This window comes from Lygodium microphyllum, chromosome 18 (assembly GCF_053477565.2).
Source record: "Lygodium microphyllum isolate KBCC chromosome 18, Lygodium_microphyllum_v1.1.10, whole genome shotgun sequence".
Classification (NCBI taxonomy): domain Eukaryota; kingdom Viridiplantae; phylum Streptophyta; class Polypodiopsida; order Schizaeales; family Lygodiaceae; genus Lygodium; species Lygodium microphyllum.
The window spans coordinates 119,125,546-119,137,963 of record NC_141152.1 but is presented as its reverse complement, the minus strand read 5'-3'; the positions used below and the strand labels follow the sequence as shown (position 1 = coordinate 119,137,963).

General features: G+C 42.6%; 1 protein-coding gene across 1 annotated transcript in view; it reads right to left on the bottom strand.

Annotated features, from left to right (window-relative positions):
• Window positions 1-1,243, bottom strand: part of LOC148021304 (cystathionine gamma-synthase 1, chloroplastic-like) — a 65,856-nt gene extending 64,613 nt beyond the window's left edge. Inside the window, exons 1-2 of the mRNA XM_087699170.1 lie at window positions 432-1,243; window positions 28-131 (exon numbers count right to left, since the gene is read on the bottom strand). Of these exons, the coding sequence (XP_087555296.1) occupies window positions 28-131; window positions 432-909 (582 nt within the window). The 5' untranslated portion in view covers window positions 910-1,243. The remainder of the gene's footprint in view (window positions 1-27; window positions 132-431) is intronic.
• Between the last annotated feature and the right edge of the window lie 11,175 nt (window positions 1,244-12,418).

Below are 12,418 nucleotides of genomic sequence, written 5' to 3'. Positions count from 1 at the left end.
GTCATGTACTCTGAAGGTTCAGCACACCTGGAATGCAATCAATTCTGCTGTGTTTGTGAACGTATACGTTGAAGTTTGAACAATGGGAGTTGTTAAAGCATCGGAGACTTTAGGCCGCCCCGTCCGTTCACCTGCCAAGTGAATTCCAAAATGCTTTAAACACTGTAGTATGATTGTTTGTTCAGCCTATCCATTTGCAGCCAATTGAAGTATTAAGAGGTGTACGAATGACAAAAAACTATTCAGCACTAAGCAGGCTGATGCATTCCTGAAGCTGTTCAGCACACCGTAATTTATCCAGACTGAGCTTCTCATTCCAACAATTAAAATAGGAGCAATAGCATGGTATTGGCTCTATGAACCAAGAAAAACTGATACACTCCCTGGCTATCCTGGTTAGTGAAAACTTAAGAAAACCAATGCAATGGTACCTGCATGGACAGCTATAGTAGAAGAAGAGTGAGGCTTCTGAGCAGCAGGAGTCTGAGGAAACCCATTTACAGTAGTGTTACAGGGGGGAGGTGGTGAAGACAAAACTTCTGTGATGGTTGTGGCAACCACCGGTGCACCTCCCACAGCAGCCTTCACGGCTGCATTGTCAGGCACGACAGCAGAAGAATTCGTCGCAGAAGCCGCTACCACCTGGGCGACTCCAATATTGCTGCAGTTGCGCCGCGCCTTGATGCTAAGCTGCCGGACGAAGTTCGGAGGGAACCGAAGAATGAGCGGTGGCGAGGACCAGGAAAATGTGCGCACAGCACCTAGTGCAGGAAGGGAGGGCCTCGGGGGAGGGGAGGAGGGGTCGGGCAAGGGGTGGCATGAGGAGAAGGGCTCTGAGCGACCGCATCCGGGCTGGGGAGGGAGAATGTTGGAGGCAGAAGAGCAGAAGGTGCAGAGGGAGGCCGCCATAGCCACGAAATTCGAAGATCACACACACACACACACACACACTCTCTCTCTCTCTCTCTCTCTCTCTGGGAGACGATCTGACGATCCTCGATCAGATGCAAGACCTCGATCAAGCGATGATGGGACTATGCTATCAGCGTGAAATATGATTCTCTCCTCCCTTGCATGACAAGATCAAAGCCCTAATTTGGGGTGTGCCATGGCAGATAGAGATGGACCCAGGTAAAAGCAGGAACAATTATCACTCTCCCACCCACACACACACACACACACACACTCTCTCTCTCTCTCTCTCTCTCTCTCTCTCTCTCTCTCTCCGTCGATCGTCTTGAATCTTGTGTGTCCCCAAAGGGCAAAGGATCATGCAGAAAAAGGAAAGCATCCACAATAAAGATATACACTGTAGTTCAAAAAAATATGGGGAATCTCGTCACAAGCAACACCCAACCTTGATGATTATCAGAAGGCATATTCACACACATCATTCCCCCAAAATATCTTTTGCAAGTTGTGCCTTTTTTGGATAGGTCCCTAGGTATGATCCTTTCTAGAGTTGTTCTTGTGTACTTCTCACTACTATGGGCCCATGCTAGTAGTGACTCCAACTTTGGCATGTCATCCTAGCCAAAGTTTGTGAAATTATTATTGGAGCATGAAGGGGAAAGGATCCAATTGAAGGTCAAATGTTTAACCAAATAGACTTCATTGGCTTGATCTAAGTATTAGGCCACCATGATCATGTATTTGGTAGACAAGAGACCATGAATTGTCAAGACATTGACATAAATAAGAACCCCTTACTTCATTAGATTTCAAAAAAGAACCTCTCCATTACATGTGCTACTAGTGAGCAATACCGACTAAATAAGACAAAATAATACATCCACTTCTAATAAAAAGTGGAGTATGGTAAGTTCATTTGTAGTTCAAAGGACTCTCTACTTACCACCCATCACATATGTATTATTACACTGGCACTAAGTGTAACAAGGGTACACTATAGTATGCAAGAACAATGCCCTTTATTTCCCCTTGTAATGGAGAACAATGCCCTTTTTTTTCCCCTTGTAACAAGGGTACACTATAGCATGCAAGAACAATGCCCTTGTTTTCCCCTTGTAATGGAGAAGCTTGATTTTACTTACTTGCAAATGCTTTTTTTATATCTCAAGTAGTTTTTAATTCCTACTAGGCACTATACACCCAGGCACTCTTGATCCTTCACACTGGTGTGATTCAAGATACACTTCCTATGGCAAGAGGGTTCCCACGTAAGCACCATATTTTGGTATAATGGCTCACACGCTAAATCAGTTTTAAAGTAGTACTCTAGATCACACAAAAGCTATGAGAAGAAACCATGTGTAATGTAATACCATGCTTCTATAATAATTTGAGTAACTTAGGTTTGAGACGTTTACAACATTGAATGCTTAGCTCATAGCTCTCATACTATTGGTATAACAGGTCTGTAGGCTAGTGACTACTTGTGTAATGACTCATCTTCATTGTTACTTGATGTACGTGCAATCAATGATGCCTATAAGGATATGCTTTGACTCCCATATGATATGGCAAATGTTCTAAGATGTTTTGAGAAGTTGTTGACTTGAAATACCTTGGTTATTGCATAGATATTACTACTATTCACTATAGAACTAAAACTATCATGTCTGGTAAGGTGCATGTCTATGTTACTTGTTGGGGGTAAAGGCGCCTCTGCCTAACCGCTTGTGTAGTACTACACTGACAGTCACCGCCACTGCACACTACAGGTGGTGGGCGCCCGTCACCCATCACTTTATTCTTTATTCTTTTAGTGACAATTTGAATAAAGAAAGGCCCGGTCACACATTGTGACTGTTGGAATTCCCATTTTTGTCTCTCTCTTTCTTGCTCTTGCTCTCCCGCCATAGCTCTCGAGTGCAAGCTTTGATCCTTCTCACCTTTCAACCGGTATCAGTGACTCTGAGCTTGGCTCGTGGCATTCTCAGCTTCCCATCGACTCTCCACTTGCATTGGGTCTCCTTCCCGGCAGCCATAGCTCATTCTCTTGAGCTCCCGTCACTCCCCCGCTTCCCGAGCTTCTTCACAGCCTATTGAGGCACCATCAGGGAATTGACATTGAGGTATTGCTTCATTATTTCAGAGTTTTACTTCAGTCCATAGGTCTAGGTAAACAGGGTTTTCACAGGTTGTGGGCAGCCATAGCTCACACCTCTTGGAGATTCCTTCACCTGGATCTTGCTTCCAGCCTATCAAGGCTTGCTGAGGCTTGGTGCAGGCCTTCTTTGGCCCCCATTTGTGCCCCCTATGGGCCCCATTGTTGACACGTGGGACAGCAGACCCTCCCAGCCAGCTCACGTTTTTTTTGCGCCTGTTTCAAAATCTAGCCCAAAAATCACTCTTTTTGTCATATCTCGAACATTCGAAACCCGATTCAGGCAAGGTAAGAGTCTAAGTTAGGGTTTTGGCACACTCTGGATGCGATGGTGATGTTAGATTTGCTAAATTCTGATGACAGAATATTCTGCAACAGATTTCAGGTCTAAGACAGCATGTATTTGTATGCCTATGGTTTATGTGATGCTTCTACTGATGTCGATTGATTGGGGGATTGAAGCTACATGTAATGCTATGATTTTGGCCTGATTGTGGGCTGGAAATACTTAGTTTATAATAGTAAATACATGCTAAATACTCATGGGCTAAAGCTATCTTTCATGCTTTGACATATGCCTATTGGTTCCGGATGTATGTCTTGGGTTATGCTATGATATATTGATCATCGACGGATGACTTCGAGCTTATCATTGGATCCGGATGCTTTTGAAATCTTGAGCTTATTTCAGCCCGCACTTATTGACATTGGTTTATGCTTGACAGTGGTCAGTGCTTTGACAGTTACATGCTCTTTGGGTACATGCTTACCCGATGCCTACGACTTGATGCATTTGTCTTGGCATAGTGTACCATGTACTTGTTGAGCTTCAGTGCTCTCTGAAGACTTGGCTTGGATTCTCATTTGCTATTCCGGAATTTTGTATTGGATGTCACTTTGGTTGTCAAATATATTTATTGGGATGTATGTCTTGCTCATGGATGCTACCTATAGTTGCTTTGTAGCTGTCATGCTCTTGGGATGCTATTGAGGCATTGTCTTGGTTACCTATCTTTGGTACTCTGACTTGGTTTGATTGAGCTATTGAGCTCGTTTATTCACCTTTCGTGCCAATGGGAGCATCTTGTATGCTTGACCGACATTAAGCAGGAAGTTTATGCTATTTTGAGCATTTTGCAGATACTTGAGACTTTGCAGGTGTTGATGCAGAAATCGCAGATCAAACCTTTGAGGTTGAGCAGGCATCCGCCTGCAACTATGCCATATGAGGAATGGCTTGAGCTTGATGAGTTATGCAAGTCCACTATTGTATTATCTCTCACAGAACAGGTTCATGACAATGTATTTGAGGAAGAATAGAGTGCATGGCAGTTGTGGGATAAAATCAAGAATCTCTATGACAAGAAAAGTCCAGCGAGTCAGATGTATTGGCTGAAGTAGCTTATGGATCTACGCATGAAGGAGAATGTGACTATGTCTGCTCACTTGATCCAGTTCCATGCTATACTCAAGAACTTGACTTCGCAGGACATCACTTTTGCAGAGGATGTCACTCCTCTTTTCTTGATTGGTACTCTTAATGAGTCATGGGATGTATTCCGCATTGCATTATGTGCCTCTACTACTACCTTGAAATTATTTGATGTTGAGAATGCTCTTCTGCAGGAAGAGGTTAACTGTAAGAATTTGGATGCCTCTCGTGTGTCGCATGGTATGACAGTTAGCAGGAATGATGGATATGGAAAGCATGGCAGTGGCAATGGCCGTAGACGGGATTCTCAGAAATCTCGGTCCAAGTCTCGTGGGAAGTCACGTAGCGAATCCCGTGGCAAGAATGCAGATGTTACTTGTCACCATTGTGGGGAAAAGGGCCATATTAGGCCACAATGCCATGAACTACGCAATGAAAGGTGCAAAGATAAGGGGAAAGACAAAGTGCAAGATAAGTCTTTTGATCACAGCATAGTGCCTGCAAAGTCCAGTGTTAAAATTGAAGAGATCAATGTTATGCAGCCTGAGGATGTTGATGATGATTATATCCTTGCAGCTTCTTCTAGTGCTTCGTAGATGACAGAGATACATTCTATGTATGCACAGTGTTGGCTCTTAGACTCAGGTGCATCCTTTCATGTGACACCTTGCCGAGAGTGGTTTCATTCATACCGTACTATTTCGGGTTTTGTGTGCTTGGGTGATGACAACTCTCTTGATATTGTGGGCATTGGTAATGTTAGGCTCCAGTTCCTTCTGGCAGCAGTTTTGTTATGCAGGATGTACGTCATGTACCTGCTTTGACACGCAGTCTCATGTCAGCTCTGGATAGCTTGATGAGGCAGGTTATCATGTATCTTTTGGAGACTCTGCATGGAAGATCACTCGTGGCAGACTTGTGATTGCAAGAGGTGCCAAGACTGGCAGCCTCTATCCCTTGATTGTATCCGCTTCTTCCTTTGATCATGTTTTGTCTGTGGGTTCTATCCCACATGTATCTCTTTGGCATGCCCGTTTGGGCCATATGTCTTTGAAGGGAATGAAAATGCTTTCTGGTTTGTAGTACTTACCGTCCCTTGATTATGCATGTTTTGATTCATGTGAGCATTGTCTTTATGGCAGGCAGACTAGGTCTACGCATAAGAAGTTTGGTAGGCCACACATGAGTGAGCCCTTGGCATTCGTACATTCGGATGTCTGTGGGCCCATGCCTTGTCAGTCTATGGGTAGTGCCAAGTATTTTGTTACTTTCATAGATGATTTTTTACGAAAAGTTTGGGCTTATCCCATTAAGCTGAAATCCGATGTCTTGGATGTGTTTTAGAGATGGCTTGCATTGGTTGAGAACTAGTCTGGGTATAGGCTAAAATGCCTAAGGACAAATAATGGGAGTGAGTATGTCTCACACGCTTTTGAGCAGTTATGTGATGAGAGGGGTATTAAGCATCAGTTGACCGCCCCCTACACCTCCCCAGAATGGTTTGGCTGAGCGGATGAATAGAACCATCCAGGAGCGTGTACGCAGTATGCTTAGCCATGCAGGCCTACCTCAGAGCTTTTGGGATGAGGTAGTTAGTACATCTATGCATGTCATAAACAGATCATCTTCTAGTGGTTTGGATTTTCAGGTTGTAGAGGAGGTATGGACTGGAAAACCTCCCTCTTATGTGCATCTTTGCATCTTTGGATGTGAGGCATTTTGCCATGTGCCGAGGGACAAGAGAAGTAAGCTGGATCCTAAAAGTGTCAAATGCATTTTCCTTGGTTATGGGGATGCAGGCGAGATGGGTTACCATCTTTGGGATCCGCAGGCGTGGAAAGTCATCAAGAGTCATGCTTCCATGAAGACAAGATGCATCGGTAGCCTGAGAGAGTTGTTGAGATCCGCAGGGTCATATTTCAGAAGGAGCTGAGAGCTCCCGCACAGCCAGTTGGACAGCCTGCAACTGGGCAGGCAACAGAGCTTGGCGGTCTACTAGAAACAGACATCCACTTGATAGATTTCAGCCCTCGATGCATTATGTCTTGGTTACAGATGCAGGAGAGCCTTTCACTTATAATGAGGCTATGCGCAGGGGTGATAGTCACTCCTGGGAGAGGGCTATGCAGTCTGAGATAGACTCCTTGCATAAGAATGACACTTGGGATTTGGTTTCCTTGCCTACGGGCAAGAAGGCTTTGCCATGCAAGTGGGTGTACAAGCTGAAAAGTACCCCTGGACACCCCAAGCCGGCATACAAGGCTAGATTGGTAGCAAAGGGTTTTAAGCAGGAGCATGGTGTGGACTTTGATGAGGTCTTTTCTCCTGTGGTTAAGATGACCACCCTGCATTTAGTCTTGGCTTTGGTTGCTCAACTTAACTTGGATTTATACCAGATGGATGTCAAGACGGCTTTCTTACATGGGGACTTGCATGATGACATTTATATGGAGCAGCCTAAGGGCTTTGCAGAACCTGGCACGGAGCACTTAGTGTGCAAATTGAAGAAAAGTCTTTATGGCTTGAAGCAAGCACCTAGGGAGTGGTATCATAAGTTTGATGCCTTTATGCAATCACAGGGCTACAGCAGGAGTGCTATGGATCCGTGTCTTTACACGAAGAAAGCCCATGATGGTTCTTTATTGATTTTGGTACTCTATATGGATGATATGCTGATAGCAGGGAAAGCTCATGATGAGCTAGATGCTCTTAAGGCTCAGCTCAAGAAGAGCCTTGAGATGAAAGATCTGGGACATGCCTCTCACATACTTGTTATGCGCATTAGATGCAACAGGAATCAGGGACTCCTGTACTTGTCACAGAGGAAGTACATTCATAAAGTCCTTGAGCGCTTTCGCGTGCAGGACGTAAAGCCTATTGGCTGTCCATTGCCTTCTTATGTGAAGGTATCACAGGCTGATTGTCCACAGATAGATGAGCAGAGGGCCGAGATGGCCAAGATTCCCTATGCATCCGCAGTGGGCAGTCTTATGTATGCCATGATCGCCACTCGTCCAGATATTGCCTTTGCAGTTGGTGTTGTGGCACGCTATATGGCTACACCTGGCAAGAAGCATTGGGATGCCGTGAAGGGTATCATGAGGTACCTAAAGGGCACTGCAGTTATGTGCATATGCTATGGCAGCCAGGATACATGAGTCATGGGGTACACTGACTCTGATTATGTAGGACATGCATATAGTAGGAAGTCCACTTCCGGCTATGTATTCACCTATGCTGAAGGTGCTGTTTCTTGGATGTCCAGGGTGCAGAAATGCACGGCCCTTTCTACTACAAAGGCCGAGTATGTTGCAGCCACCACTGAGGCTTGCAAGGAGGCCATTTGGTTGGGTCATTTGGTTGTTGACCTTGGTATTGATGCTATCCCTACACTGCATTTGGATTCTATGAGTGCTATTCAGTTAGCCAAGAATCCGGTCTTCCATGCGAAGACGAAACACATTGAGGTGAGGTATTACTTCATACATGGGGTTGTTGAGGACAAGTCTATTGATCTTGTCAAGATCTCGACTGACCAGAATCCTGCAGATATGCTCACGAAAAGCCTCTCTACAGAGCGGTTTGCCTTCCTTAGGAGGTTGATGGGTGTGGGATGAGATGACGTCTTTCCTCATCCTGTTGTACATGTGTACATGTTGTACTAACTTTTTCTTTTTCTTTTCACTCCTCACTAGGGCAAATTCACCTTTAAGTGGGAGGTTGTTGGGGGTAAAGGTGCCTCCGCCTAGCCGTCCGTGTATTACTACACTGACAGTCACTGCCACTGCACACTGCAGGTGGCAAATGCCCGTCACTATCACTTTATTCTTTATTCTTTTAGTGACAGTTTGAATAAAGGAAGGCCCGGTCACACATTGTGATTGTTGGGGTTCCTATTTCTTGTCTCTCTCTTTCTTGCTCTTGCTCTCCCGCCATAGCTCTCGAGTGCAAGCTTCGATCCTTCTCACCTTTCATTACGTGACTCAAATTTTGGGGACTCTAATTAAAGTACTGATGTATGTTATTTGACTGAACTGAGCTAGATGCAAAGTAGCTAGTTAATGCACATGTGTTATTTGAATGCTATGCAAGCATTTTGTCAGTAAAAATACATCTTGGTTTATAGGGGGGTCATGCCATTGATAGCCCAAACAACTTGGATACTATAGTAAATACTTATAGGTGCAAACATGGCTAATGTAGGAGGGTCAAACAACATCACTAAAATTGTTAGTGATAAGCTAGATAACAACAACTATGCAATATGGAAATTTTGTATGGAGAATTTCTTGATTAGGAAAGGATATTGGGATCTTATTACAGGTGATGAGGCTGAACCAAAACTTCCAATAAATCCCATTGCTGAGCAGCAGAGAGCACATCATGCTTGGCTTGAATGAGCTTGCTAAGCCTCTTGCATTGACTCTCACTGTGTCTTTCAGATGCAATGGTCATGTAGATCGTGAACTACAAGCCGCTGAAAGATGCATGGGACATCTTGATGTGTTATTATGGCACTACTACTAGTGCACAAAAAATTTAGCTGAAACAAAAGTTTAATATTATGGATAGAAAAAGATAATCAATACATGACTATGTCACGGAGATCAAGACCATTGCCACTCAGTTAGCTTTGATCAAAGCTAAAGTAAAGGATGAAGACTTGGTTGCAATTGCTCTGAATAGTCTTGGACTTGAGTATAAGTTGTTTGATACATCTATATTAGTGCGATAGGAGATGCTTGATTTCAATGAGTTGGTGTTATTGCGTGTTCATGAAGAGATCAAACTTGGATTAGCTAGTGGCTTGAGTAGCTCAAAGGGTAGAGATACAATCTTCTATTCAAATCAAAGAGGCCGTGGTAGCCATGGTAGAGGGTTCTCTCATGGTTGAGGGACTAACCAAAATGCATATTAGAATGTGAATAATCAGTACATGTAGAATACTAGAGGTGGTGGTGGATACTTGCGAGCAAGGGAAAGATCCAACTTTAGAGGCAAAGGTTCATGGCAATCTCAGAATATGCATGAGTAGGGCAATAAGGACAAGAACTATCACAATTGTGGTAATATGGGCATATTGCTAAGGATTGCTAGAAGAAACAATAGAATCAGAAAACTAAAGGCAAGCTACATTGTCATTATGCTTCATCTAGCCATGTTGATGATGATAGTGCTAACAAGTTATTTGCTATGACCTATGTTCAAAATAATGCCACTAAGGACTATAAGTTAGATGATGTATTATACATTGACTTAGGGGCCTCCAATCACATGACTCCGCATGGAGAATGTTTATTGAGATGATTCCTAACAAGCCTGGTTATGTGTGGACAGGTAATGATGCATAGCATAACATTGAGCATAAGGGTGTAGTTCATTTGATTATACATGATGGTGGTCAGAAGAAGAATTTGCATGATGTCTTACATGTTCCCTCCATTACTAAGAATCTGCTATTAGCTAGGTGAATGGTAGAGTAGAATCTACAAGTTCAGTTCAATAAACATGGATGTTTTATTGAGGAGTTTGGAAGTGGTTGTAAGCTGATAGCACTAGAGGCAAAAGACATGGTTGTACATTCACCTTGGATGCTAGTATTGCACAACTAAAATCAGCTATGTTTGAACATGGAGAGAGGGTATAATTAGACAACTTGAGATATGGCATAAGCGCATTCGACATGTCAATGTCCAAAGGTTGCATACTATATGAAAGAAGCAATTGGTTGCAAGCTTGTGCCTACTTGAATTTAGGTCATGTTTGTGGCAAGTAGTCTCAATTTTTGTCCATAAAGCATGTTCAAAATAGCTATAAACCATTGCAGTTGGTTCATTCAGATACTTGGGGACCAACTCATAATGCTTCTCTTGGTGGATCCCAATATGAAATTGTGATTAGCAAAGATGTCATCTTTGATGAGCTGGCTTCATGGTATGGTTTCTCATCTGTTGTTCCTGATGATCAGTCTTTAGATCATGTATCTATTGTTATTCTGCATCATAGTACTACTATGTCTGGACCTATATGTGATGTATATCCAAGTGTTTCTCTTTGGATTGGTAGGTTATGCAATCATGCAACATTACCATCCACTGAGAATGCTATGTCAATGAGGGGGAGAAATGAAGCATAAGGCAAAGGCAACGAGAAAGTTCTTGATGATGCTCTTGGGATGTTGACTTTAGGATATGACTCACCTGACAACTTGGAAAGTGAATTTGGGATTCCATCCATTTATACTCCTAGAGTTAAGAAAATTAGATATGTACTGCCTCATCAAAGAGGGAGTCAAGCAATTCACCTCAATTCAGAAGGTCACAGCGGGTGAGATACCCTATTGAACAGGCTTACATATAATGGATTTTTAGCAAAGCATTATGCATATATGACAAAAATCATGGAACACGGAGAGCTTGCTACATTCAGTGAAGTTGTCATGGACAAAAATTGGTGTAAGGCAATGGATGCGGAGATGAATGCATTAGCTGAAAATGAGACTTAGGAATTAGTAGCACTGCCTGATGGTAATAAGTCAATAAGCTATAAATGGGTCTATAAGGTTAAGTCTAAGTCAAATGGCACCATTGAAAGGTGTAAAGCCAGGTTAGTGGCAAAAGAATTTGCACAATAGTATGGCCTAGATTATGAAGAGACATTCAACCTCAGTGCCAAAATGGCAACCATCAGCACAGTTATTGCATTGACTACAACAAAGGGCTAGAAATTACAGCAAATGGATGCTAAGAATGCTTTTTTGAATGGAGACTTGGTAGAAGAGGTGTTTATGGATCAGTCGAAAGGATATGTGCACCCTCAGTATCTGCACAATGTATGCAAACAGAAAAAGACACTTTATGGGCTGAAATGGGCTCCACGAGCATGACATGCACAAATTAGTACTTATTTGTAGAGCCTTGGATTTTTAGTTGGAAAGGTTGATCATAGTCTATTTACTAAGAAAACAAATGTAGGTCTTGTGGTACTAGTCATCTATGTAGATGATCTAATCATTACAAGGGATGATAACACTGAGATACATAATGTTATGGCCATGCTAAAAACTGAAATTGATATCAAGGATTTGGGAGAGTTATTATTTCTAGGCATTGAGGTTGTGAATTCAGCTCATGGACTTTGATTGATGCAAAGACAACATGCACTTGAGATTTTGAAGAAATATGGTATGACAGATTGCAAACCTTTGGATACTCAGTGGAACATTAACATTGGAGCTGAAGTTTTATATATTACTATGCCCATGCAAATGGTAGGAAGTCTCATCTACCTTACCATTACTAGGGTTGATCTTAGCTACTTAATTGGACTTATTAGTCAGTTCATGCAGAAGCCTAGAAAACATCACTTGGATGTAGTGAGAAGAATTATGTGTTATCTCAAGGCTATAATAGACTATGGACTCTTCCATGAGAGTGATAAGCACTTAAAGCTCATGGGGCATACTAATGCAAATTGGGTAGGTTGTCCATATGACAGAAGGTCTACTAGTGGATATGCTTTTAGCCTTGGTAGTGGTATGATCAACTAGAGTAGTGAGATGTTAGAAGATAGAACAAATGATGTATGCTCTAGGAGAAAGGCTCAGAATCCCATAAGCATAGTGAGGAAAGTGGAACTACCCAAAGGCTATAAAAACATGTACTTGGCTCTCATTTCAAAGCAATATATCGTACTTCTCTTTTGTGTCAACTCAAGACTATGTTTATGAGTCCAAGCTAATCAATATTGGAACCTAATTCACTTGAGTTACAATCTCTCATTCCAATCACATATCGTATTTATGACTTCTGTCCACCATAGGCAATCTAGCTTTAGATTCATGTTTCTTAACATGGTATTAAAGCCAGCTGAGCTACGTAGCTATTGGTCATAATCTCTCAACCATTCCCTCTCTT